General features: G+C 40.7%; 1 protein-coding gene across 1 annotated transcript in view; it reads right to left on the reverse strand.

Annotated features, from left to right (window-relative positions):
* Positions 1–11291: 11291 nt before the first annotated feature.
* anxa5a (annexin A5a) overlaps positions 11292–25033 on the reverse strand; it is a gene marked incomplete at its 3' end in the record, with an annotated part of 28882 nt that continues 15140 nt past the window's right edge. The window contains exons 8-11 of the mRNA XM_080746791.1: positions 23552–23647; positions 19941–19999; positions 18546–18668; positions 11292–11351 (exon numbers count right to left, since the gene is read on the reverse strand). Coding sequence (XP_080602917.1) covers positions 11292–11351; positions 18546–18668; positions 19941–19999; positions 23552–23647 — 338 coding nt within the window. The remainder of the gene's footprint in view (positions 11352–18545; positions 18669–19940; positions 20000–23551; positions 23648–25033) is intronic.

A 25033-nucleotide genomic window follows, 5' to 3' on the forward strand; every position in this document is an offset into this window, starting at 1 on the left:
CTCAGACAAGTGCCTACATGAAGTAAACATTACTTTTGCTAGCAATTACTGTAACATAGTAGTGTTATTTTAACAGTCTTCGTGTCAAAATAAATGTTAGTGATAGGTATTTTGTTATGGTTCATATCATCTTTTTATCAATACATATTGATGACCACCTGAAGTTGAAGGCACAGTGACTGTGTCATAAAATGTCATGTACAGTACAACACAAGGTCTCCGTCTGGTTGAAATCAGACCTTATCAACTGCCTGGAGCCTGTACCGAAAACAATGAGAATTGTTTTGGTTTATAAGGCTCAGTGTCATCCAGACACGAGCAAGGACATCTCTCCTCCCAGGAACCCTGTATATGGACTCTTTGTCTTGTGTTGAAACGTTGAAACATTGACTGATGAAATGACCATACTTATACTCATGTCAAAACATAATTTGTCAGAGAGAGCACGAACCATTGATTATTCTGTTGTACCTTTGTCTTGAATACTCTCTCTCCATAGTAAACATTCCATTCTCACTCTGATCACTCTCCTGTCTTATTTCTGTGTGATGGATTATTGTATCTCATATGGGAATAAGAAGGTGTTGTTGTTTACAAATAATATATTCATCAGTTAGTGTCTATAGCCTGCTGCCAATCTATCAGTAAATCTATCAAATGATAAATAATTGGTTCAACTGTGGCCACAATGCTTGCATTTATGCATCTCTAAGGCCCTAAACCCAAGGCCAAGATTATTTTATGAATGATTCATGTGATACATTAATATAATAATAATATTGATTAGATTCCAGCTCAAAACATCTACCCTGATGTCTTTCACGGCATTGATAAAATCTGAAGGAGTAATCTTTTGAAAAAGAAAGTCTGTCTCTGAATCCATTGCAAGCATTTGTTTTGTACAAAAAACTTTCCTTGGGCTAGAAATGGCCCCCAAAAACACCCCAAAAAATGTGATGATGACTCATCACTAATCCATCGTTTTGTGGGGTCTAGCTAAATCATTAGAGCAAGCCCTGGGCTACATCTGTGCAAAATGTGGCGCTTTTAGACTGATTCTTTCCACTTCAATCTGCTTTAGCAGCCAGCAGTCGCCCAGTGCGTCCAGCCAGCAGTCACCCAGTGCAGCCAGCCAGCAGTTTAGGGAAAGTTAGCCTATTCCTAGACCAATCTGGGAACTGAATCTAGATCACTAGATTTTTTCACAAATGTGTTCATAACGGTGTCTATTATCACCTCTAAACTTTGTCAAACCCAACTCCCTTGACATACTTTGTGGGAGCCAATCAAAGTTGGGGGTATCGGGATACCCAGGCCAGGGCCTGGGATTAAAGGGGGGGGGGGGAAAATGGCCAATATGAACGTATGAGGTGTGTAATTAGGGTATTGTTGGGCTGCTGAATCCATTCCAAACATTAGTTATCAGTAAAAATGACTCCTTGGCCATAAAAAAGGCCTAATTGGCTAAGGCTTAGCCAATCATCATTTGAGTTCACCTGTGTCCTGTTAGTCCCTATGTTTTAAACCCTGTGTTTGAGTCTTCCTTGTCAGATTGCATCATGTTATCCTGTGTGTCATGATGTGTGCTTACCCACCTGATCTTGAATAGATTTCATGAATTCAAACCCTACTCCAACCTTTTTTTTTATTGCCACTATTATATGTCTCATGGACACACAAAAGTAGGTGTGGCCTATTTTATGGCCAAGGAGTCATTTTAACTGAAAAGGAATGGTTGGAATGGATTCAGCAGCCCAAAAATACCCAAATTACACACCTCATACACGTTCACATTGTCCATTTTTTATTTTTCTCTCTTTAATCCCAGGCCCTCGGGATACCCTATAACATTGATTGGCTCCCACAAATTATGTCAAGGGAGTTGGGTTTGACAACGTTCAGAGGTGATAGTAGACACCTTTATGAACACATTTGTGAAGAAAGCTAGTGATTTAGATTTAGTTCCCAGATTGGTCTAGCAATAGGCTAACTTTCCCTAACAAAGTGCGTCCAGCCAGCCAACAGGTGCATAGTGACGCCTCCCTCCAGCCTTACATGCCTTACATGCCGCAGTTTGGTGAGGTTTGAGGATTTCGATACCCATTTGTCAAACTGTCATGCAAAAGAATGTCCTGCTGCTGCTGCTCCCACACCAGCACTGACAGCGCCTCAACCTCAAGCTGCATCAGACAGTTCTGCTGCTCCTGCACACACAGACACTGGACGTTTCACCCAAGTGGCACATGGAGCACAGCACTCTGGGTGGGTTTCTATGGCTCAATCGGGCCTCTCCTATAATCCACACCTCGACGCTCCAACTCCTCAGTATCCGGGTGGGTGCGCACACCATCCATCCATCGACTGCTACAAACCCTCAGTATCAGAGTGGCTGGGGCCAGCCATCACCTTTTCCCACATTCCAGGGCAGTAGGACCATACCAGCCATCACCTGCTCCCTTCCCTCATCATCAGAGTGGATGGTTTGGGCCATCGCCAGCTCCCAATCAGTCTCAGGGAGTGTGGGCTCTTAATCCTCAGTCTCAGGGCGGGGCAGCATCTCTACCAGCATCAGCACCACCTGCTCGAAATCGCCACCGTGAGTGGAGACTGAGAGTAAGGCATCTCTAGAGCAGTGTTTCTCAACCACTGTGCCTGGGGACCTTTGGTGTGCCCCTGAGAAGGGTCAAGTGTGCCCCTTGAAACTGCTTGAAAGCCAGTATTGTATTTATCATTTTAAAAATGATTTAAACTGGTGAATATCTACAAGCACACAACGCCTTGTGCTTGTAGATCTGCTGTTTTCCCTATACTGTTGTGCAACAGCCTTGTATGATGAAGCAGGGCTTTACTTTGCGAAGAAACATACACATTTTAAACTTGGAGATACAAGGTCTCTTCCCGACAGTGACGATATTTACACCTGCGTATTATGTTGGTGTGCACATGGATTCTTGGGACATGAAAAGTGTGCCCATGCCCCATGCAGAAAAAAGGTTGAGAAACACTGCTCTAAAGGATCAGGAGTGAATGAAGAGCTGAGCGCCTCCAAAGAAGCGACTCACCAAAGAGACTTACCAATATAACTGTAAAGCATGTGGTCAGCCAAAGAATAAAACAACTGGCCATACTCAGGTGAAAGGCAAATGGTACTGCAGCATCTGGGCTTAGCATTGCTGAGCACAAACACATAGTTTGCTATTCTCATTTTATGTGATGTGTTATTTTATTTTAGTGTTTGTTTTAAATATTCGAATTATTTAAATATATATTTTTTTAATATATTTTAGTGTTTGTTTAAAAGACAAAAGAGACACAGCCATCCTGGGTGATATTGTTTTATTGTGGTGTTTGCATTGTTTCACAGTTCACATTGCTTGTGGCTGTGGAAAAAAAAGACAACAAAACATAACTCTTGTGGTGGAAAGTAACACAGCCATCCTCTGGGTGGAAGATCCAGGTGCGAGTCCTGGCAAGAGTGACCTTGTTTGTCTGATCAGTCATTTATTGAATAGTCGTCGTTCCTGATTATAACTGTTTTCAACCCAAACACAACCAGGCCATTTTGGTCAATCTGTCCCAGCCCGGATTTGAATCTCTGACCTCATAGTGTCATGGCAGTTCCTCTATCCATTGAGCTATGATGATCCTGCTCCACTCAGCAGTTCTCATGCTTTTCTCAAGGAAAAGCTAATCAATACAAATTTGGCTGCCAGGAGCTCTTACTGTATAAGAAAGGTTTGTATTAATTAAAAGATACAAAATGTAAGATGTTTGGAGACAAATAGTCAAGCTGGGGAATCAAACCTGTGACCTCCTGCTCCTAGGTACACTTGAGCCACTGTTCATAAAATATGCTATTTTTTCTTCTTCTTTCGTATTGTTATTGGTTGTTTATGTAATCAGAAGGAAGAATGAAATGAGACAGGGACCAAGTAGCTCCTGAGTAGGTCATTACAGTAGGCCTACAGTAGGCTATCGGTGTCAGGTGAGGTGAGGCAAGCCTGAGAAGTGTTATTGATCGCCGTTAGCTTTTTTTGGGTGCGTTTAATAATAATAATAATAATAATACAATAAAATAAAAACAAATTGTAGGAAACATAACATTAAGAGACCCATAATGTGACTGTGTGACCGACCCTCAAAAGGGTCGCACCAAACGGAGCCAACTATTGGGATACAGTTTGGTCTAAATCTGTTATTAAAGCAACAAAGTAGATTTATTTGAGGTAATTGTACTCTAAGTAAGTGTGTTAACATGTTCTAGGAGGAGTTGACCCTCAAACCCCCGTTGGGGGGTCGTAAACCCGATGTTTAAAAAGATAGTAACTGAGCAAAAAATGAAGAAAATGAACGCAGCTGCCGCCCCGATCGGCGCGGCGGCGGCGGCGATGATTGCCGAGTCACAAAATACCCTTCCGAAGCGCCTAATGAAGCCTGGGTTTCCGAGGCTACAAAATACAACACACACACACACACACACACACACACACACACACACACACACACACACACACACACACACACACACACACACACACACACACACACACACACAGTTGTTGTGATTTGACACTAATAAAATTGAATTAAATTGAATTGTATTATTAGGATGGCGTCAGGAATCACCAGAAAAAAGGACAGGTGTTTTGATTGAATCTATCCTTTAGTTTGAAGTTACAATGGGTTCGTATGGGGGGAGGGGGGGGGGTGTTGATGAAATGAATATTAATATCTAAATGCTGTAAAACTCAATAGACTGAGAGAGTCTCGAACTCCAGCCTCCACTCAGCAGACAAGACGAGCAACCCGCTATAGGCCGCTACACTAACGGCCTGCGTAATGACAGATAGGCCTACTAAAATACAAAGAGTTTTTAAAGATATAGCCTATTATATAAAGGACAGTTTCATGACAGTACAACTGTCCTTTTTCTGTAGGCTACGTCCTCACAACGACATCCCGTTTCCTAGCTGTCAGCCTACTGTGCACCTATTAATAAAGGCAGAAAAAGCCCCAAACAATATCTTTAAAAAAATCTTATTAGGCCTATTGTAATGTTTGTCAATACACAGGCCGTTAATGTAGCGGGTTGCTCGTCTTGTCTGCTGAGTGGAGGCTGGGGTTCGAGACTCCCTCAGCCTATTGAGTTTTACAGTATTTAGATATGAATATTCATTTCATCAACCCCCCCCCATATACGAACCCATTGTAACTTCAAACTAAAGGATAGATTCAATGAAAACACCTGTCCTTTTTTTCTGGTGATTCCTGACGCCATGCATCCTAATAATACAATTCAATTTAATTAAATTTTATTAGAGTGTCAAATCATAACAACTGTGTGTGTGTGTGTGTGTGTGTGTGTGTGTGTGTGTGTGTGCGCGTGCGTGCGTGCGTGTGTGTGTGTGTGTGCGTGCGCTGTATTTTGTATTTTGACTGAAGAGGGTTGGTGTTTGGAGATCTCGGAACTCGGACGGTGTTTCGCCGTTTCTGCGGTGCAAGAAGACGAAACAACATCCCGGTTCCTGACGCATCGGAGACGTCGAAACAACATCCCGGTTCTGCAGGTTGCAAAGCAGCCGCTGTTCTTGGCTTCGCCCTGTTCGGCATTCATCGGCAATCATCGCCGCCGCCGCCGCGCCGATCGGGGCGGCAGCTGCGTTAATTTTCTTCATTTTTTGCAGTTACTATATTTTTAAACATCGGGTTTACGACCCCCCAACGGGGGTTTGAGGGTCAACTCCTCCTAGAACATGTTAACACACTTACTTAGAGTACAATTACCTCAAATAAATCTACTTTGTTGCTTTAATAACAGATTTAGACCAAACTGTATCCCAATAGTTGGCTCCGTTTGGCGCGACCCTTTTGAGGGTCGGTCACACAGTCACATTATGGGTCTCTTAATGTTATGTTACCTACAATTTGTTTTTAATGATTTTTTTTATTTTTATTATTATTATTATTATTAAACGCTCCCAAAAAAAGCTAACAGCGATCAATAACACTTCTTCAATCCCCTATTAAACAATACTCAGGCTTGCCTCACCTGACACCTATAGCCTACTGTAGGCCTACTGTAATGACCTACTCAGGAGCTACTTGGTCCCTGTCTCATTTCGTTCTTCCTTCTGATTACATAAACAACCAATAACGATACGAAAGAAGAAAAAGAAATTGCATATTTTATGAACAGTGGCTCAAGTGTTAGAGAGCATACCTAGGAGCAGGAGGTCACAGGTTTGATTCCCCAGCTTGACTATTTGTCTCCAAACATCTTACATTTTGTATCTTTTAATTAATACAAACCTTTCTTATACAGTAGGAGCTCCTGGCAGCCACATTTGTATTGATTAGCTTTTCCTTGAGAAAACCTTGAAAACTTCCAAGTGAAGCAGGCTCATCATAGCTCAATGGATAGAGAGACTGCCTTGACACCATGAGGTCAAAGGTTCAAATCTGGGCTGGGACAGATAGACCAAAATGGTTACTGGTTATGTTTGGGTTAAAAACAGTTTTAATCAGGAAGGTCGACTATTCAATGAGCAAACAAACAATGTCACTCTTGCCAGAACCCCAGTGCCATCTCATCCTTTATTATTTCAATGTTACATGGACATATTTATTTGTCAGAATCGCAGTATATAGCTGTCCTCTAGACCAGTGTTTCTCAAACTTTAAAATTTCAAGGTCTCTCTTTAACTCTGACAGTGTACAAATGGAACTAAATGGACCCTAACGGGTCCCTAACAGAGTTATAGACTTGTATGGGTCAATTTAGCCCCCCCGGCCTAAAGGAACCCACAGAGTCCCTGGAATCCACTTTGAGAAACACTGCTCTAGACTAAAACCACAGGGAGAGGCTTCTTGTCAAAACATGAAAGAAGTTTCCAGTTTGAGCCTTGAGATGTGCGGGTCAGGAACAACTAGTTATGTAATGGTACTGTATAGGCAGGTGTTTCTGAATAATCTCCAGGAATCTCTACCACATTCCCCACATCTTTGGACATTTTCTCTCTTGTGAGCACAAGTTGTGCTTTATGGTTTGTTCGTAATATCCTGTGTCACAGGACAAGACCGTACATTTTAAATTATAATTTGAATGTTAATGTAATTAATATGGTTCAGCCAAAGACATATTATAAGGACTTAATTCATTACAATATGACAGCGAACTGATGTAGTCCAAACATGATTTTTATTATTTAAACTCATTATTGTACATTTCAACATTTATAAAAACAACAGATGGCACTGGCTCAGGAGGTAGAGTGGCCGTTTTGGAACTGGAATGTTCCCGTTTTGATGCCCCTGCCTTCATATAGCACCTTAATACAGTACAAATCTGTGACATATTAGATTTTAGCCGTTTCAAAAACAGCGCATCACTTCATGCCACACTGCAACATCTTGAAAGTGTGAGAATTACTGATTTTAGAAGGCATTTCCCCAGGTAACACGTTCACACACTGACGGCAGAAGAAACTAGTATGCACGGGATCAACATGCTCATCAAAAGTAATTAGGGGTTCAATGTCTTAGTCAAGGACACTTCAACAGTAACACAGGGAGAGCACGGGATGGAACTAGGAACTTCATTTCATTCCTTTCTGGGATATTTTGGCTTGACAGGGCCTGACACTTTAGCTTGTCTTCCTAAACAAACAAACATGCAAAAATAAGCTTAAAAGCATATCATTTAATGAGAAAACTTGCCTTTAATCAGTGTGCTCCTGGTATCACCTTGGTCAAAATGATGTCACTTCCTCAAACACATCCTTTATATTATATTGCACACTTTATATGTGTTTTATGTAGGCCTACATGTGATGTGACAGGACTGACCAAAAACAAATGGACTGTTTTAAAATACTATTTATTTGTCAAATGTAAGTATAATTTCATGTTTTTAATCAATTGATGTGAACGATAACAACTTAAGGCCCCTCAGGCAAGAACAGCTGCCAAGAAACTGCCTTCGATTTTACACCGAGCTTCAGACTGGGAGATGCAAGTGGACCTGAAAAGGAAACTCGTCTTTCCAGAAGAGGTGGCTGTAACCTCTCTTAGACCAGATGATCCTACTATCCAGGAGCACGAAAACCATCTTAGTAGTGGAACTAACGGTGCCCTGGGAGGTATAGCAACTGTAGCCGAGACTACATGACGAGAGCCCGCAGTTTGAACCCCGAAGCAGGCGAATCTTAACTTCATTGGAACCTCCCAGTCAAGAAGCAGATGGTATGCGGCCAGGTTCAGACCTGGCTCAGGGAGTAGGATGCCCCTGCCATGCATAGTGCCGTGTCCAGTTGCAGGGAGCGGTAGGGAGACGTCCCTGACCGCGGGCCCCACCATCCGGAGGTGTTCTGGGATGAAAGGGGCGAAACACCCATGAGGGATGGCTCCCAGCTGATGACCCTGCTGGTACTTGTAACGCTCAGACCATCCTGCCACCAAGGATTACCAGCAAGAGGAGGAGCTTGCAGCATCTATAAGTAGCTCTGGCAGATTCTGCTTGTAGCAAAGCATCTTTGATGTTTATTCACCTGAGAATAATCACATTCTTTTTCTTTTCCCTAAATAACAGTAAGAATGACAAAAACGGAACAATATGTTGGTCCGTTTTGTGTCAGGTGATTTGTTATTGTTTTAACGAATAAACAAAAATATCTGGAAACCTCAGGAATTGCATATTCCTTTATTATTTAATGTAACTACTGTAGGCCTAGTACTACATGTATATGGTTTTATCAACCAACTAGAAAGGTGTGTCATCCAAGTGCATCAAGCACAAAAGAGCATCAACAACAGGCTTCAGATGAAAGACTTTCTTTTGGCCATATGCCAGCCCAAAGCCATCTAAAGTCTAGAAAGAGCTTCCTAAGGCGTGTCACCTTGAAGAGCACAAGGAAAGAGTCATTCAGTGGGAAGAAGGACTGAGCAAACTTCCATCAAGAACAACAATGAGTCGCTCCCCGCTGGAGCAGAGCTAGGCAATGCATTCAAGCTATGCAATGTGGAAATTCCTGAATAGACCTAGATATGGCTAACAAAGGTCACCCTCTCCAAATGGGAATACTTAAATCACAGGGGTGCTGTGTGTGAGTGTGGCACTGAACCACAAACTCGTAGCATCTCCTGAGAGGCGCCCTGCTACCGCAGCTGTGCACAGCATTGGATCTGGCAGAGTTTAATCATATGGGTCAGCAATATGCTCTGCTTTAGCTCAAATACATCCAGACATATAGTATACACGGAAATGTGTATTTTATCTTCTCCTGGCATGTGCAACTGTAGTTCACATTCACTTTGTACAAAAGCTTTTGTGATCGCCTTAGTTCTGAACCAAAAATAGGAAATGTACTGTATGTGTAATTAATTCTAGAATAAAGAAAAATAAATAGAGCTGTGTACCATTGCAACTTTGCTACCAACTAAATAGTTTAAAAACGACTAACTGATTTCTTTCTTTTGTTGTTGGAATACATAAACAAGTATATTCATAACATAGATATTAAAAAAATTATAGCATTTTCTTTTTCAACTGGTATCTCATCTGCTATGTTTGTATTGTTCTACAGTAAAGATAAGCACAGTGCAGGAATATACAGATTGACTCTCCGTATGGTGGCTATTAGTACGGATGCCCTTTACCTGTCAGCTCACAAATCTTGCTGGTTGCTGTTGTTTGCACGTTGCTATACTGTTTTGGGCGTTTGTAATCTGTGGAAAATGTCTCTGATGTGTGTACATGATTTTGCAGATCTTGTTGTCTAGATTGTTGGCCATAGGCGCATGCTCAGCTATGTCACTGCATCATGTATACTGTAATACAAACAGTATACAGCAGGGCATGTGAGGCCACAAACAACTCAATTTGTCAGGTTTTGAAAACTTTTGTTGGTGTGTCTTCTTCCCTGGCATGAGAAGTTACTTTGATGGTGATTGGTCCAACGCTGCACACACACACACACACACACACACACACACACACACACACACACACACACACACACACACACACACACACACACACACACACACACACACACACACACACACACACACACACACACACACACACACACACACACACACACACACACACACACACACACACACACAAAAACATAATTATCTATGTCCTGGCCGGGTGGAGATAATGAAATACATGTTCAGCATAATGCTAGTCTAACAACAATCATGTCCCATCTTGGACCATTTCCCCACTAAATGGAGAACACCCAAGTAAGCAAAAGCTTTTTGATTGCTTCAGACTTTCCTGCCACCTTGTGGTAACAGCATCAATAAAGCAGTGTAATTTTACATCAGTTGAACTAAAGCACCCCAATTAGAGGCAATAGAAGCCAATTAAGGAGCCACCATTTCAAATAGCATCTCATTACTTATTGACCACTGACAGCCACGCTGCAATTCAAGTCTGGACGGGTTTCATTTGTAATTAATGAAGACCCGGAACAGTGTTGACATGAGGTTTTTTAATAATTCAACAGCAGCATCGTATTTTAACTTGCATTTAACACATGCATTCATACAAGTGTGCAAGCCAGGGTCATTATTAAGAAGCCTTATGGTATGCATAAATATACATGATGTATGAATGCACTGGGTCAATTCACTGGTTTTATTTCATTATGCCAACAAGAAAGGGCACTCAGTGGAGCACAAATCTCTGCTAGGAAGCAAGAAGCATGCCCCTACCTCCCTCCATCATTGTGTCTGTGTGATGTATGTGATGATATTGTTTTGGTTTTGTGTTATGAAAAGGCACAAGGCAATGGGTTATGATAAAACATGCTGAGCAAATCAGCCTGGATTTCAGGCTACAATTCACTTGTGGAATAAGTGGCCCACAGCCATGGCAGCTTTACGAGTGAACAAATGCCAAACAACTTATGTGACTAATAAATAAAACTTTGATTTGCTTTACAGTTGGAACTTGGAATGAAAGTCCTCACCAGTTGGAACTTTATTAAACCCATAGATTCTCCCAGAGATGTGTAGAGCCAGTTTAGTGATTTATTTGCAAGACAAAGTACACTTCAAGAGTTGAATGCTCTCTAACTACTGTTAACATTTATAACAAATGTCAAAAAATTACAAGCAACCAATTCACCTTATTCAATCAACAGCATAACTAAAAGAGAGTATTACCAAGTATGAATTAGGAATCATATGTGAGATTAGGAAGCCTTATCTCACATATGGCTTTGTCTTGCAGTGCCATCACAGGTCATCTTTCAGCATGGTTAACCAGTGTGTGGTGGTCATTAGTCCTGTCCACCACAGAGGTAGCACAGAGCCTTGCCGTAGTCTCCATCTGTATCCTCCTGCAGGAGAAAGAAACCAGTGATGGGAAAAGTAATTTGTTTTACTTAAGTAAAAGTATCAATACTGCAATATATACTATAGCAATACTCTGTTATAAGTAAAAGTCAGAAATTCAAAATTAGTAGTAGTGGTAAAAGTACCACTACTAGTACTCTAGTAGTAGAGTAAAGGTACAAAAGTATTGGTATCAAAATGTATTTAAAGTACCAAAAGTAGAAATACTCTCTATGCAGAATGTCCTGTTTCACAAGTTTTCAAATGTGTAAAATGTGTGAGCTTGTAGATCGGCTATTTTCAAATGTCCTAAATGTATATAGGGCTGAAGTGATTTGTAATTGTAATAAAAATCTGCAAAGTAGCTAGTAAAAAGGTTTGTCATATAATTGTATTTGTATAAATATTTGCCTCTGAGATTGAAGTTTCAAGGTAACTTTATTTTGTCTCCCTTGGGAGAAATTTGTCTTTTGGACACATGGACCAGCAGCATACATAAATACACATACGATACAATACAGTACAAAACAACTGTATTGTATCGGTGTAAAGTAAATGAATAGAAAATTGGAAATACTCAAGTAAAGTATAAATACCTCAAAATTGTACCTAAGTAGTAAGTTAAGTAAATGTACTGTATAATGAATGACCACTGGTCATTCATTATATAGGCTACTTCCCACAGCCCGGACGAATGACATCCCACAGCCTGGAGGGTTGAATGTGACTGTCTAGTTCGCTATTTAGGCCAACTAGCCGACCAATGGCGTAACTTCATCACTCGTAACCGGGGCTAGTGTGTGCAAATGATGCATGGGGACATCTGCATATGCAGATATGTCCCCATTCATGCATATGTGGACAGGTGAGAATTAAAGCTTAGCCAGATAAGATACAGATCCTGATTGGCATGCGGGGATATTGGGCTTTAAAAAATAACAATCAGCAGTTCCATACCGGTTGTTTGATTGATTGAAGACTTTATTAGAAGTTTGCATAGCAAAAGGTACAGTTTCATGACGGTACAATTCACTGGTACAAGGTCTACTAAAAGGAGATCCATGAAAAGACTAAGCTTATTTCCACAGGAAACCATTAAAGTATCTCGTATGGAACTGCTGATCGTTATTTTGGAATCGTGTCTGGTACTTACAGTACTTTTACCATCATCATAATAGACTAATTAATGTTGAGTTAATTTAAGGTTCAAGGTAGACTTTATTGTTAAATCTTGTGTACAGGCACATAAGAGTAAAACTTATTTAGTTTTGGCTTCCTTCAGACAATGCAGCAGTATGTAATAACAGCAGAAGAAAAGTAAGAATAACGTAGAAAGATTTAAGGAAAAGAAAGAGTGCAAAAACTAAAGAGCAAAAGAGAGGAAAATAAAAGAGCATCAACAAATGTACATGTGCATAAAAGTTTTGTATATTACAGCATACAGCATTTCTTCAGTAGTTGCAACCGAACTTTGTGTAAACAACTTCACAGTGTGTTTTATGTGCAAGAGGTTATAGGCCTATTCAACTTCACATTATATTCTATGTACAGTTTTATTTGCAACGGGTTAGTATATTCAACTTCACAGTACAGTAGGTGCAGTTCAAGCATAATAGTGCAAGAAAGGAATAATCATTGTGCATAATCTGGTCTTTGTTTTTTGTTGTGTTGTGTTCTGTCTACATTCTGTTTGTTCTTGTCTTCTTTGTCTGACAAAATCTAAAATATATATAAAATAAATAGGATTTGATTTAATGTGCATACAGTGTTTGTTTTTCCACTGTAGCAGATCATTTCTTGTTCTGGCACATGAGGGGAGCCAACTACATAGCAAACAGTCATGCTGTCAACAACTAAAAATAATATCAGTCTTGCAAAAGCTGTCACAAACCGGGTACATGATGTTGGGTGTTTGAGACAGACTTCTGTCTACGGTAGTACATGTTGTGCTCCAACAACTGTGGGGAGAAAATAAGCTAAATAGTAGAATAGACAGACATGCTGTCAGCTACAAGAATAATGAGAAGTTGTCAAACGAATGTGGCATTTGATACATAGAGGTGTTATCTCTATTTCTGAGGTAACATCCGGTAATTGTGAAGAGCAGTGAAGTAGCACAAACTGAATTTATGACAGACAACCTATCCACTGCCAAAATATGATTAATCTCGAGCTGTCAAGAACTTGTGTTTTGGTGTATTTATTTCCATGGAAAAACATGTACTGTGTTGTATCTACAGCATTTCTAGGAAAGCAAAGGTGCAGCCTACGCAATATCCTCACTTGCTTGTACCTGCGCTCCGACTGACCGAAATAAAATGCCTGTCACATATTTGAGTCTCCAATGTGCTGGGATGTGACACAGATTCATCTAATGAGTCCCAGAGGCTTTGTGTCTATGACAGGAAACGGTAGAGATCAGCGTTGAGGGGTAAAAAAAAAAACCTTCTGTGGAGGGCAACTAACTATAGTACTTGTCCCATTTTCTTTCTTTCTTTCTTTCTTTCTTTCTTTCTTTCTTTCCAGATAAACATTATTTTACCGCGCTACTCCTCCCACAGTTTTGGTGGCACACACTTGGGCCATATGTCAAAACAACCGGCTTCATTGTCTGCTTGCATTTTGCTAAGAGATACGTATATGTTTAATTGCGACCGTAGGTCGCAGTTTAGTATGTGAACGGTCACAGCTTGTCCGTATGTATCTCTGTCTATAACGCCCGTATGTATCTCTGTCTATAACGCCTGACACTGTGGTTTCTATAGGGTTTGTCGCTCTGACATCATGCTCTGACGTCACTGTGATGTCAGGGGAACCACTCTTAACAGAATGGGTTTGCCGCTCTGACATCACACTCTGGCTTCACTGTGATGTCACACTAACAGAATCCCTTTTATGCCCATATATGGAGTTACCTGATGTCATCAATATTAAGCCCATATCTAGCAGGACTTCATATGGGAATGCCAATATATGGAGGCCACATCGGCCACATACCACACTAACGGCTGGTTCAACAGACAGGGATCTCCATATATGGGCATAAAAGGGTATGATGTCAGGTGTCATATAGACATCATAGGACTTTCACAAAACAAATAACTGAGTAAGCTTGTTTGGCCTTTACAGTACATGGATCTCCATATATGGATACGAGGGGTCTCCATATATGGGTACCAGGGGTCTCCACTCTCCATATATGGGTAACTGGTCCAATATACATCACTGGCCAGATGACCAAGAATTGGCCCTGAGGCATCTTACTAGTTTATATTAATTTATTCGTTAATTAATTTTCTCCATTGACTTGAATGGGAAAATGCAAAAATGTAACTTTTCCCAAAGATGACTAACATCATACAGTAGATGTCTGATGCCATAGACCACATGAGACTGACACAGTATGTCCATATATGGGCATTCCAAGATAGGGGCTTAATATTGATGACATCAGGGATCTCCATACTGTAAATGGGCATAAAAGGGACAAGGACGGAATTAATTTGCAAGTGTGACTCACGTCACGGCAACCACACTCGCAATCTCCTAGAATTGCATCTTTCTAGTATCATTTTCTCTCTCTCTACTTTGAATTCAGAACGAAGGCCATTTATGTGTTGAGGCAGTCTCTGTAGTCTGTAGTCTAGACAGCTAACACAATCCTATTATATCATTAGCGTGGTTGCTATTGGCAACCAGACTATTGTTCTAGGTCTGAGAACTTTTATGTCACCTGAAGTAAACCTGTTTTCAGTTAACTTTTTTCTCTAAACTTTTATGTCACCTAAAATGAACCTGATTTCATTTAACTTTTCTGTAATCCAAAAGTCCATTGAGTTCAATGGACCTTTTCTGTTCCTTTTCTGATTGGACAACATCATGTTCAATCAGACAGGATTAGTCATGCTTCACTTGACATCACAATATGTAGGCCTAATATAAACAGTAAGGCAGAATTTCCCAGCGGATTCCTCGCGACTCGTGTCAGTGCAACCACACTTGGAAATGCAACCTCCCAGAATTGCACCTTTCTAGTTTCAAGATACACCAGAGTAAATGAGAAAGGGCTTCTCTTCTTCATTTCACATACATTTTTATATTTAGCAATTACATGTTGAGGTTTAAGGGACAATAACCGTGGAACTGACACTAAGAATGTCTACTGGATCTCTGATAAATAAAACTAGAAGCAGTGTTCTTCCGAGCACAGGTCTCCGCCAGGTCAGGTATGTTATTGAGGCCTCCTGGTGGTGCTATAATAGGCCAATGGGAAAAGTCTTCTTCTGCCTTTCACGGTGATCGGATGCTACATGCATGATTTGAGGCATTTTATTCCAAAAATGAGTTTGGCAAACTTGACCTGCTGGTGGCGCGGGTGCCAACATTGGCACAGGGCACACTGGCAGAAGTGTGAGAGGAGTGTGACAGGATTTTATTTTTTTAATTTAATATATTTTTTAAACGTGGGCAATTAAAAGTTTACAGCAAATTACATCCTGCACATAATTCTGCATTAATTAAAACTTAAAAGAGTCTAATGATCGTTTTAACAATGTCCTGGCAATCAAAATATGTCAGAATTTTTGAAGCGGTGTCATTAAAAAGTATGTACTGACTATCTAAAAAAGGTTTTTTCTTGGCCTCTAGGGAGTGCACATAAAAGCTTTTACACTGATCAGTGGTGTTAAAGCAATTTTTGAAGAAAAAAAAATGCCTCAAATCATGCATGCAGCGCCAGATTGCCGTTAAAGGCTGAAGAAGACATGGCAGGCACATTTTTCACATTGGCTCGGAAGAGCACTGCTTCTACTGTAGTTATATCTTGGCTTTTAATCCAGCTCCAGAGTTTTGTGGTCTCTGCTTGGATTCTCTAGCTGTGTCTTTTACTGTTTTATGTTTCTTTTTTATGTTTTTATTTATTTTGGGTTAGGGTTGTTTTATCTGTCCTATCTATATTGTATCCATATTTTATTTGGTGCAGCACTTTGGTAACCCTGCATTTTAAAATGTGCTATATAAATAAAGGATTGGATTGGTTCAGTAAGTTTTGTTGAACCTCTAAGTTGGCAAACATTCTTTGAGAGATATTTCGAAGTCAAGCCCTTCACTTACTGTCTGAACTGTTATGGCTGACGATGGTAGTGTTAGTCTGGGCCAAAAGAAAAAGATTGTATATCGCACTGATCTTGGGTGCAAAACAAATTATTATCCCAATAAATCTGAGCAAAGCTATGGAAGGAAATCCCAATTTTCTTAACTGTTCTCTCCATCATTGCTCTGACATGAATGGTGAGGAAGCATAGCCATATATCCAGCAGGTGATTTGAAATGCATTGGTTAGATGATGGATGTCAAGGAAGTCAGGGGGGGAAAGAAGCTGAATAGAGATTCTAACCCCTAACTCCCAACACTAACTTTTAAGGTAAATTCCCCAAAGACATGATCAGAAAGCCACTTAGGAAGATTGATGGTAGCAATGTTTTTTTTAACTTGTATTGCCCTTGTGTAAAGCACTTGGTTATGCAGCAGCATAACATTTTGTTCAAGTGCCAGCTGCCTTATCAAGTACATAGTGGTTTTAAAGGTGATACACCATGCATTTAAAAAGTATTTATGTCATCTTGTTTATGTCCCAAAAACGTTTTTCAAAAGGTTTGAGGCTAAACTAGAAGCAGTGCTCTTCCGAGCACAGGTCTCCACCAGGCCGTGCGTCCTGGTGAACTGATCGGTGGAGTTATAGGTAAAACCACAAATCAGCCTGTTATAGCGCCACCATGAGGCTGATTTAAAAAAAAAATACGTGGCATTTCTTCCTCGGCCTAGTGGGAACGTGTGTGCGCGATTTCATGATAATTGCACTTTGCGTTTGTGATTTGAGGCATTTTGTTCAAAACGGCTCAATCCTACAAACTTTGGAAGCCAATCTTAGCCAATCAGGATGGAATATGCCAAATCGGACAGATCCGTGTCGATCACATGACTGTCGAGATACTGCCTACCGATTTGTAGGATTTTTGGACAAAATCTGTAAGAATAGTGCACAGAAATGTGTTTTGCAAACATCGGCCACTAGGTGGCGCTAGAAAAGGCCCATTTGAAAAATGTAGGGCAGAGGTTCTAGATTGGCATCCAGGGAATGTGTGTGCTCACTTTGGCAGCGACCGGGCCAACGGCGACTGAGATTAGCTGCTCACAAACTGCGAGGACGCACGCAATCCTACAAACTTTGGAAGCCAATCTTAGCCAATCAGGATGGAATATGCAAAATCGGACAGATCCGTGTCGATCATATGACTGTCGAGATACTGCCTACCGATTTGTAGGATTTTTGGACAAAATCTGTAAGAATAGGGCACAGAAATGTGTTTTGCAAACATCGGCCACTAGGTGGCGCTAGAAAAGGCTCATTTGAAAAATTTAGGGCAGAGGTTCTAGATTGGCATCCAGGGAATGTGTGTGCTCACTTTGGCAGCGACCGGGCCAACGGCGACTGAGATTAGCTGCTCACAAACTGCAAGGACGCACGGACGCGAAACATCGGCCACTAGGTGGCGCTAGAAAAGGCCCATTTGAAAAATTTAGGGCAGAGGTTCTAGATTGGCATCCAGGGAGTGTGTGTGCTCACTTTGGCAGCATCCGGGCCAACGGCGACTGAGATTAGGCGCTCACAAACTGCGAGGACGCACGGACGGACGCACGGACGGACGGACGGACGCACGGACACACGGACGGAGGGGAAAACATACTCTCCCCTCAGCCTTCGGCTGGTGGAGACAATTACCACTCCTGAATAGAGAGCCTCTCTCATTTTTGAATGGCTCTCAGAGCATTTCAGCTGCAGTACCACCTTTGGCCTGAACACCTTTGGCCATGACGTCACAATCGGCAGCAAATCTGGATAGCCTGTTTTGAGAACCCGTGGGATACTTTTAACTTTCGCCTTCTCAAAACCAGAGAAAGACACAACGGTCAGAAATGGGACTTTGTGAGGATAGAAGGTGCTTGTGGGACCCCAAAAAAAGGTTTTAAAATAGGAAAAGTGAAATTTCATGGTGTATCACCTTTAAAGATTCTATGATTCTGTGAGATATTGTTGGTATGAAGACATTCTTTTGCATTCAACTGTTTACTGCACCTGGAGATTATATACCATTTTAATAAGACCCATCATCATTACTTTGTCATTTTCTGTACAGTACCTTGATACACTCATACAACGATTGGTTGTACTTCTTTTTGAAGTCGGCTCTGACGTCCAGCATGTCCCTCTCACTCCTGGATACCATGATCCTCATCAGAGTGTCGTCATCGGTCCCGGCACGCTGCACACAAACACAACATCAGCAGCTGGAAGAAAGCAGCTGTTATTTGACAGAATATCAACAGGAAAGGAAGGGAGAGGAAGTGCACAGATGTTAACATTTTAGAAAATATGTTTTACTTTTGTTTCAACTAAAAGACCTGTATAAACATACTTACAGCACCAAAATAGATTTACCAACAGTTTTCAAATTGCCAAGCCTTTTTAAAAATAGCTCATCAACAAGCTCATCTAAAAGCTCACAATGTTGTGAGCTTCTATACCAGTAAGACTACCTAATCGGGAGATAATCGACCGTCAGGTCGCATACACAAACTTTAGAAGGCAATAGTAGCCAAGGAGCTAGTGTGTGTGCAAAGTTTGGCATGGATAGGGGCAACGGTGGCAGAGATATGAGTAGGGCAAAAGTGTGACGTGACGTGTGACGGACAGACAGACAGACAGACAGACAGACAGACAGACAGACAGACAGACAGACAGACAGACAGACAGACAGACAGACAGACAGACAGACAGACAGCCGGTGGAGGTTTTGATAGTAGCTGTATAAAGATGTTTTATTTATTTTTAAACACTCCACACCATTTTTCTTCTTATCATTTATTGAACCTAACAAGCTCTGGTTTGATACTTGATAAGACCAAGACAAGTAGACAAGATGAGTGAAAACAGTTATGTAATCAAAGAGTGATTCTTTTTTTCTCAGGCTAAACTTTACTTTGGAACAAATGCAGCAATTTTAGCACATGGATCAATACTATAGTGCAGGGGTCTTCAATGTTTTCAGGCCAAGGACCCCTTAGTCGAGAGAGAGATGAAGCAGGGACCCCCACAACCTTTTCATAGATTTCACATAGTTTCATCATTTGACAGCACGATTGTCAGTGTATTTTGGATTCATGTCAATTTATGTTTTCAGATATTTAACCACTTGAACCATCAATACTTAATAAACTTGACCTTTCACTCTGTACTAGTCTGCTCTTTTTCCCCTCTACACCAAAGCTCTTCGCCAAAAATAGCCGATCTACAAGCTCAGCGCGAGGCGTTGTGAGCTTGTAGATCTGCTATTTTTAGCTAAAGTTTTCAGAATATGGATGCTAGGGTTCAAGTGGTTAATATAAAAAAGGAGAAAAAAAAGTTTCTATCACTCAAAGATTTGGAGGACCCCCTGTAGTAACTCTGGGTACCCCCTAGGGGTCCCGGACCCCTGTTGAAGACCCCTGCTATAGTTGGTCCTATCTGCAGGAACACAGTGGAAACAGATTCTTACCCTCATAGATGCACGTACTTCGTCTGCAAAATAGGCTGGGACACTCTTTGCACATTTCACTGTGAGAAATGTGAATGATTGAATGAATAAATAAATGAATGATAGATAGATAGATAGATAGATAGATACCTTTATTATCCCAAGGGGGAAAATTTGTTGCCCAGAGGCAGACCCTTTGTTACCACATTACTGAACATGAAATGTTTGCCACGTTGACCTCTCTGACCCATATAGACATACATAGAGTCCCGAAGTCCTGTCGTCACTCGTTCATCCCCTGGGTCGCGGAAGTATTTTCTCTTTTGGAGGGTAAGGACCGATGCATGCATTGATACTCCGCTTTTAAAGCCTTATTCATTTCGGTTTGGTTTGGGGAGAACCTCTGAATGCCGCGACGACAGTCCAGCGAGATAATTTGATAATATAAAAAAATATATTTAGTATCATTTTAAACTTGAAGTACAAAGTTATTTTCAGTCAGTTCTAACCAAAATGGCTATTATCTTGTTTTCCTCGCAACATAATCGCTAAAATATGCTATAAATATACCGGTAAGGTGCTGGGAGTGTAAATTAGGAATATAATTTAGGGGTGCCTCGGATGAAAAAGATATTTATAGGGGTGCCCCAAGCCAAAAATGATGAGATGTTGTGACACACCGAACCGAACCAAATTAAACTCGGCTCTAAAAGTGGAGTATGCATCTGCCCTAACATTGGGTCATCTTAAAATCGTCTCATATAAGAATTGTGTTCTAGTGATATTGTCAGGGAGGTGGCTCTGTATCGTTTATGATAGTCAGTCACTCATATTTGATATAGTCTATTTCTGGTGAACATGTAACTAATTCGGCGACGGTAACATTAACGTTTTCTCGCCATCAGTTGATGCTTCATATCCATGCGATCCAAATCGGCGGGATCATTTGTTTATTTTTGGAACACAGTTCTTATTTGAAGCGATATTAAACAATCCTATGGTAATTCTGAATGGGGAAAAAAAACTTGTCCCAGCTAGGATGTGTAAATCACGCTAGACTTCGGTGCTCTATGGTTGATCTAAAATCCCACAATTCTTGTAGATCTGCTATTTTCAATAGCAGATCTACAAGCTCTACAAAGCTTAAAGACATAGTTTTCAGTTTTTAAAAGGATCCCTGGTTGAAATAGTGGTCTTTCACTCAATAGTGTGGTCCAGCTCTATGGAATGTGTGGAATGCCTGAGCTAATAAAAAAATAACTTAATACTTCCTAAGGTTAAAGGAGCAGTTCACCCCAAAAATGCCTTTTTTTCTATTGATTTTCATTTGGGGACCCAAATGCATTTGGCAGGGGCGTCATTTGGTTATGGCAGGGGTAAAAGTTACTTTAAATATAAATCCATGAATGTCTCTTTGTCTATCTGTGCTGGTTATTATGTTGTTTAAATTACAGTAAAATAACTACAAATGCCGAATTTTACAAAATGGTCACTTTAACAAGGTATTATAATGATATTCTCCCCATCTTGACAAAATGGCATATTCCCAGGTTCCGCAGGTCAGCTGCACAGGTGCAATCAGTGGTGTGATGTCGCGGGCTCGGTCAGGCTCGGCGAGCCCAGACTTATCAAGCTTCAGTGCACGTGCGTGCGACCGTGCGTGCACGTACGTCGTCAAGATGTGTGACGGCGCGGCCTCGAGGTCAAGACTTCAATCCCCTTCCTTGGCTGCTTTGCATATCAAGTCGCAAGTATGAATTTCTGAGCGACTGCTTGGCTAAAATATCAGGTCGTCAAGATGTGACGGCTCAGTCAACACTTCAGTCCGCTACCTGGCTGCTATGCATAACAATACTCACCTACGTCCTCATTTACACCCAGCAGGACGTTCGCCTAGCATTCTTTGCAGACTTTACTGTGTGTGGGTTGAGTCTATGTAAAGTCTATGTAAAGTTATTTTATATAAAACATAAAGGAAAATACATTAATTGAAACTAAAATTTAAACAACAAATTAACAATGTAACTAAATAATAAGAAATATAATTAGCTACTGGTACATTGAAATGTTGTGTGTTTAATACAGTATTTCAACTAGCACCTAGCGGCAGCAGGCTGCGTGCACACATGCGCGCGCACGTCACGTCATGAATTTAGAGGGCCACCACTTCAGAAATCCATATCATACCACGGGTGCAATGCATTATTGTTAATTGTGGCAAGTTTACTAACATGCCAAGTTTAACTGCACTTGAACAACCGTTCCAGGTTGCCATATCCAGCCCGAGAAACCGTAGAAACCCGGGGAAAAAAACGACAAAACCCGATATTTTTTTAGGACTCCCATCTTTGCCATACCCTAGCTTTTGCTGAACTGACACCACTGGCATTTGGGTCCCCATCCGGAATCAATGGGGGTAAATATATTATAATCAAAGTTTTGTCTTAGGAATGTGACAAATACACAAAAATATTATTGAACTCAAGTCTCCATGGCATGAGTAATCAATAGAAAAAAAGTCGTTTTGGGGGTGAACTCCTTTACTGTATGAGCATCAAAGCTATATCTGAAATACCTTTTATTACCACATGCATTCCCTACATTCCATATAGGGATGGACCACAAACTGACAAATTACCGTACATCATCAACTTGCAACGGGAGCTGTCTCTATTGAGTGAAAGATAACAATTTCTGAAAAGAATACAATATTTAAGGTATTTCATTTTATATTTGTTATAGAGGGCAATTATATATATTATGTATTATAAGGCATATCAGCCAGGGATCCTTTTAACAATAGCAATATTTTCCCCTTCCAGCTATTATCTAACTATTTTCTATAGGGCATAGCAATAACAGCCATTTTGTAAAACCACAGATAAGAAAACCCATACATTCTTCCCATTTCTGATTTCTGAAAATATTTATATAAATGATTTAGTCTTGAACCAAGCCATCCAGAATCCTGGTGAATCGTGACCATAAAACTCAAAACATATTTGAAAACAGCAAGAAAGCCCTTAAATGTAGCATATCAATATTTTTGACAAAGAATTAAATGTTTTATAAATGTCATGATTCTCTAGGAGCCTGGATGGCTTGATTCCAGGCTTCAGATCGTTACTTAAATAATAAAAGTGTTCATATTGTGAAAATGTAGACGGTTATAATAATAATAATATCTGGGACTAATATAGGATTAGCGCTTTTCTGAGTACTCAAAGACGCTTTACATTTGGGCCTACGGGGGCTAGGGGGAGGGAAAGCTAAGAGCAACAACTTTATTAGGAAAAATAATTAAGAAAAGAGTACAAAAGAGATAAAACATAGAAACAATAAAACAAGAGTTTAAAAAAAAGTCAACTGGGGTTATGCTGGTCATTTTGTTTTTCTATATAGTACTGTTGATCCCTGCCTATGTTCCTGTCTCTCTGATCAGGTGTGCATAAGAATTTGTTTCCTTTGGTTCCAGGCTTAACATAATTTATATGAATATCTCTATGGGACAAAAATATGGGTTTTCTATCTGTGTCACCACAAAACGGCCGCCACTATTGCTGTATTTCATTCAACTATGAAAACGTGAATCACTCTACCATGATCCCAGTACAACAATGGCCTGCCCTTACCAATAGCCATCATCAAGTTCTCCAGGTTCCCAGTGGTCTCGCCTTCGATAACATCTAGAAGTTCATTGCCAGATTGTTTCTTGTAGGCAACCATCACTGTGGGGAAACGAGACAGCGACATTGGCCGTGGATTTTTCCAACTCAGCACTCTAAAACTAAAAATCACACCCGTGTGAAGTGGAGCTGTGTGTGTGTGTGTGTGTGTGTGTGTGTGTGTGTGTGTGTGTGTGTGTGTGTGTGTGTGGATCATGTGTACCGATTTTTGTGACATTTGAAGAAAATATGTAGGAAAAGGAGCAAAAAGTGTGTTTTGGAGAAAATTCAAGATGGCGGAAAATCTATCATGGCGCAAATGGGCGTGGCCTATATGGGGAGATGCGTCATGACCCAAGGAATCCAGGGAAAAAATATTTTTAATTTTCCGACCTACGGTTCAAGAGTTACAGGCCAAAACGTAAAGTGGGGTGTTATGGCGCCACCATGCGGCCAAATGACACAATTATTTTTTATTTAATCCTTGAAATCATTATGAACCTCCTCTCCAAGTCTTGAAACTCTAGCCCCTATGGTTTGCGAGAGACAAATAATTGAATGTGAGTTTTTGCGATTCCCATTATAAGTCAATGGGGAAAATTAATTCACTAATAAATTAATATCAATTAAACTATTGAACCTTTCTCTTAGCAAGTTACTAGCCCACTATTCCCGAGTAAGCCGGTCGATTTGACATATGGCGCGAGTGTGTGGTGGCAAAACTGTGGGACTAGTAGCGTGCCGAAGTCAGGCTACATACAGACAGACACACAGACAGACAGACACACAGACAGACAGACCCACAAAGCTACGTATAGGGAGCCTGTGTTTCACACAGCTCCAAAAATCACACCCGTGTGAAGTGGAGCTGTGTGTGTGTGTGTGTGTGTGTGTGTGTGTGTGTGTGTGTGTGTGTGTGTGTGTGTGTGTGTGTGTGTGTGTGTGGATCATGTGTACCGATTTGTGTGACATTAGAAGAAAATATGTAGGAAAAGGAGCAAAAAGTGTGTTTTGGAGAAAATTCAAGATGGCGGAAAATCTATCATGGCGCAAATGGGCGTGGCCTATATGGGGAGATGCGTCATGACCCAAGGAATCCAGGGAAAAAATATTTTTAATTTTCCGACCTACGGTTCAAGAGTTACAGGCCAAAACGTAAAGTGGGGTGTTATGGCGCCACCATGCGGCCAAATGACACAATTATTTTTTATTTAATCCTTGAAATCATTATGAACCTCCTCTCCAAGTCTTGAAACTCTAGCCCCTATGGTTTGCGAGAGACAAATAATTGAATGTGAGTTTTTGCGATTCCCATTATAAGTCAATGGGGAAAATTAATTCACTAATAAATTAATATCAATTAAACTATTGAACCTTTCTCTTAGCAGGTTACTAGCCCACGATTCCCGAGTAAGCCGGTCGATTTGACATATGGCGCGAGTGTGTGGT

The sequence above is a fragment of the Nannobrachium achirus genome (genome assembly GCF_963921795.1).
Source record: "Nannobrachium achirus genome assembly, chromosome: 17".
Taxonomy (NCBI): domain Eukaryota; kingdom Metazoa; phylum Chordata; class Actinopteri; order Myctophiformes; family Myctophidae; genus Nannobrachium; species Nannobrachium achirus.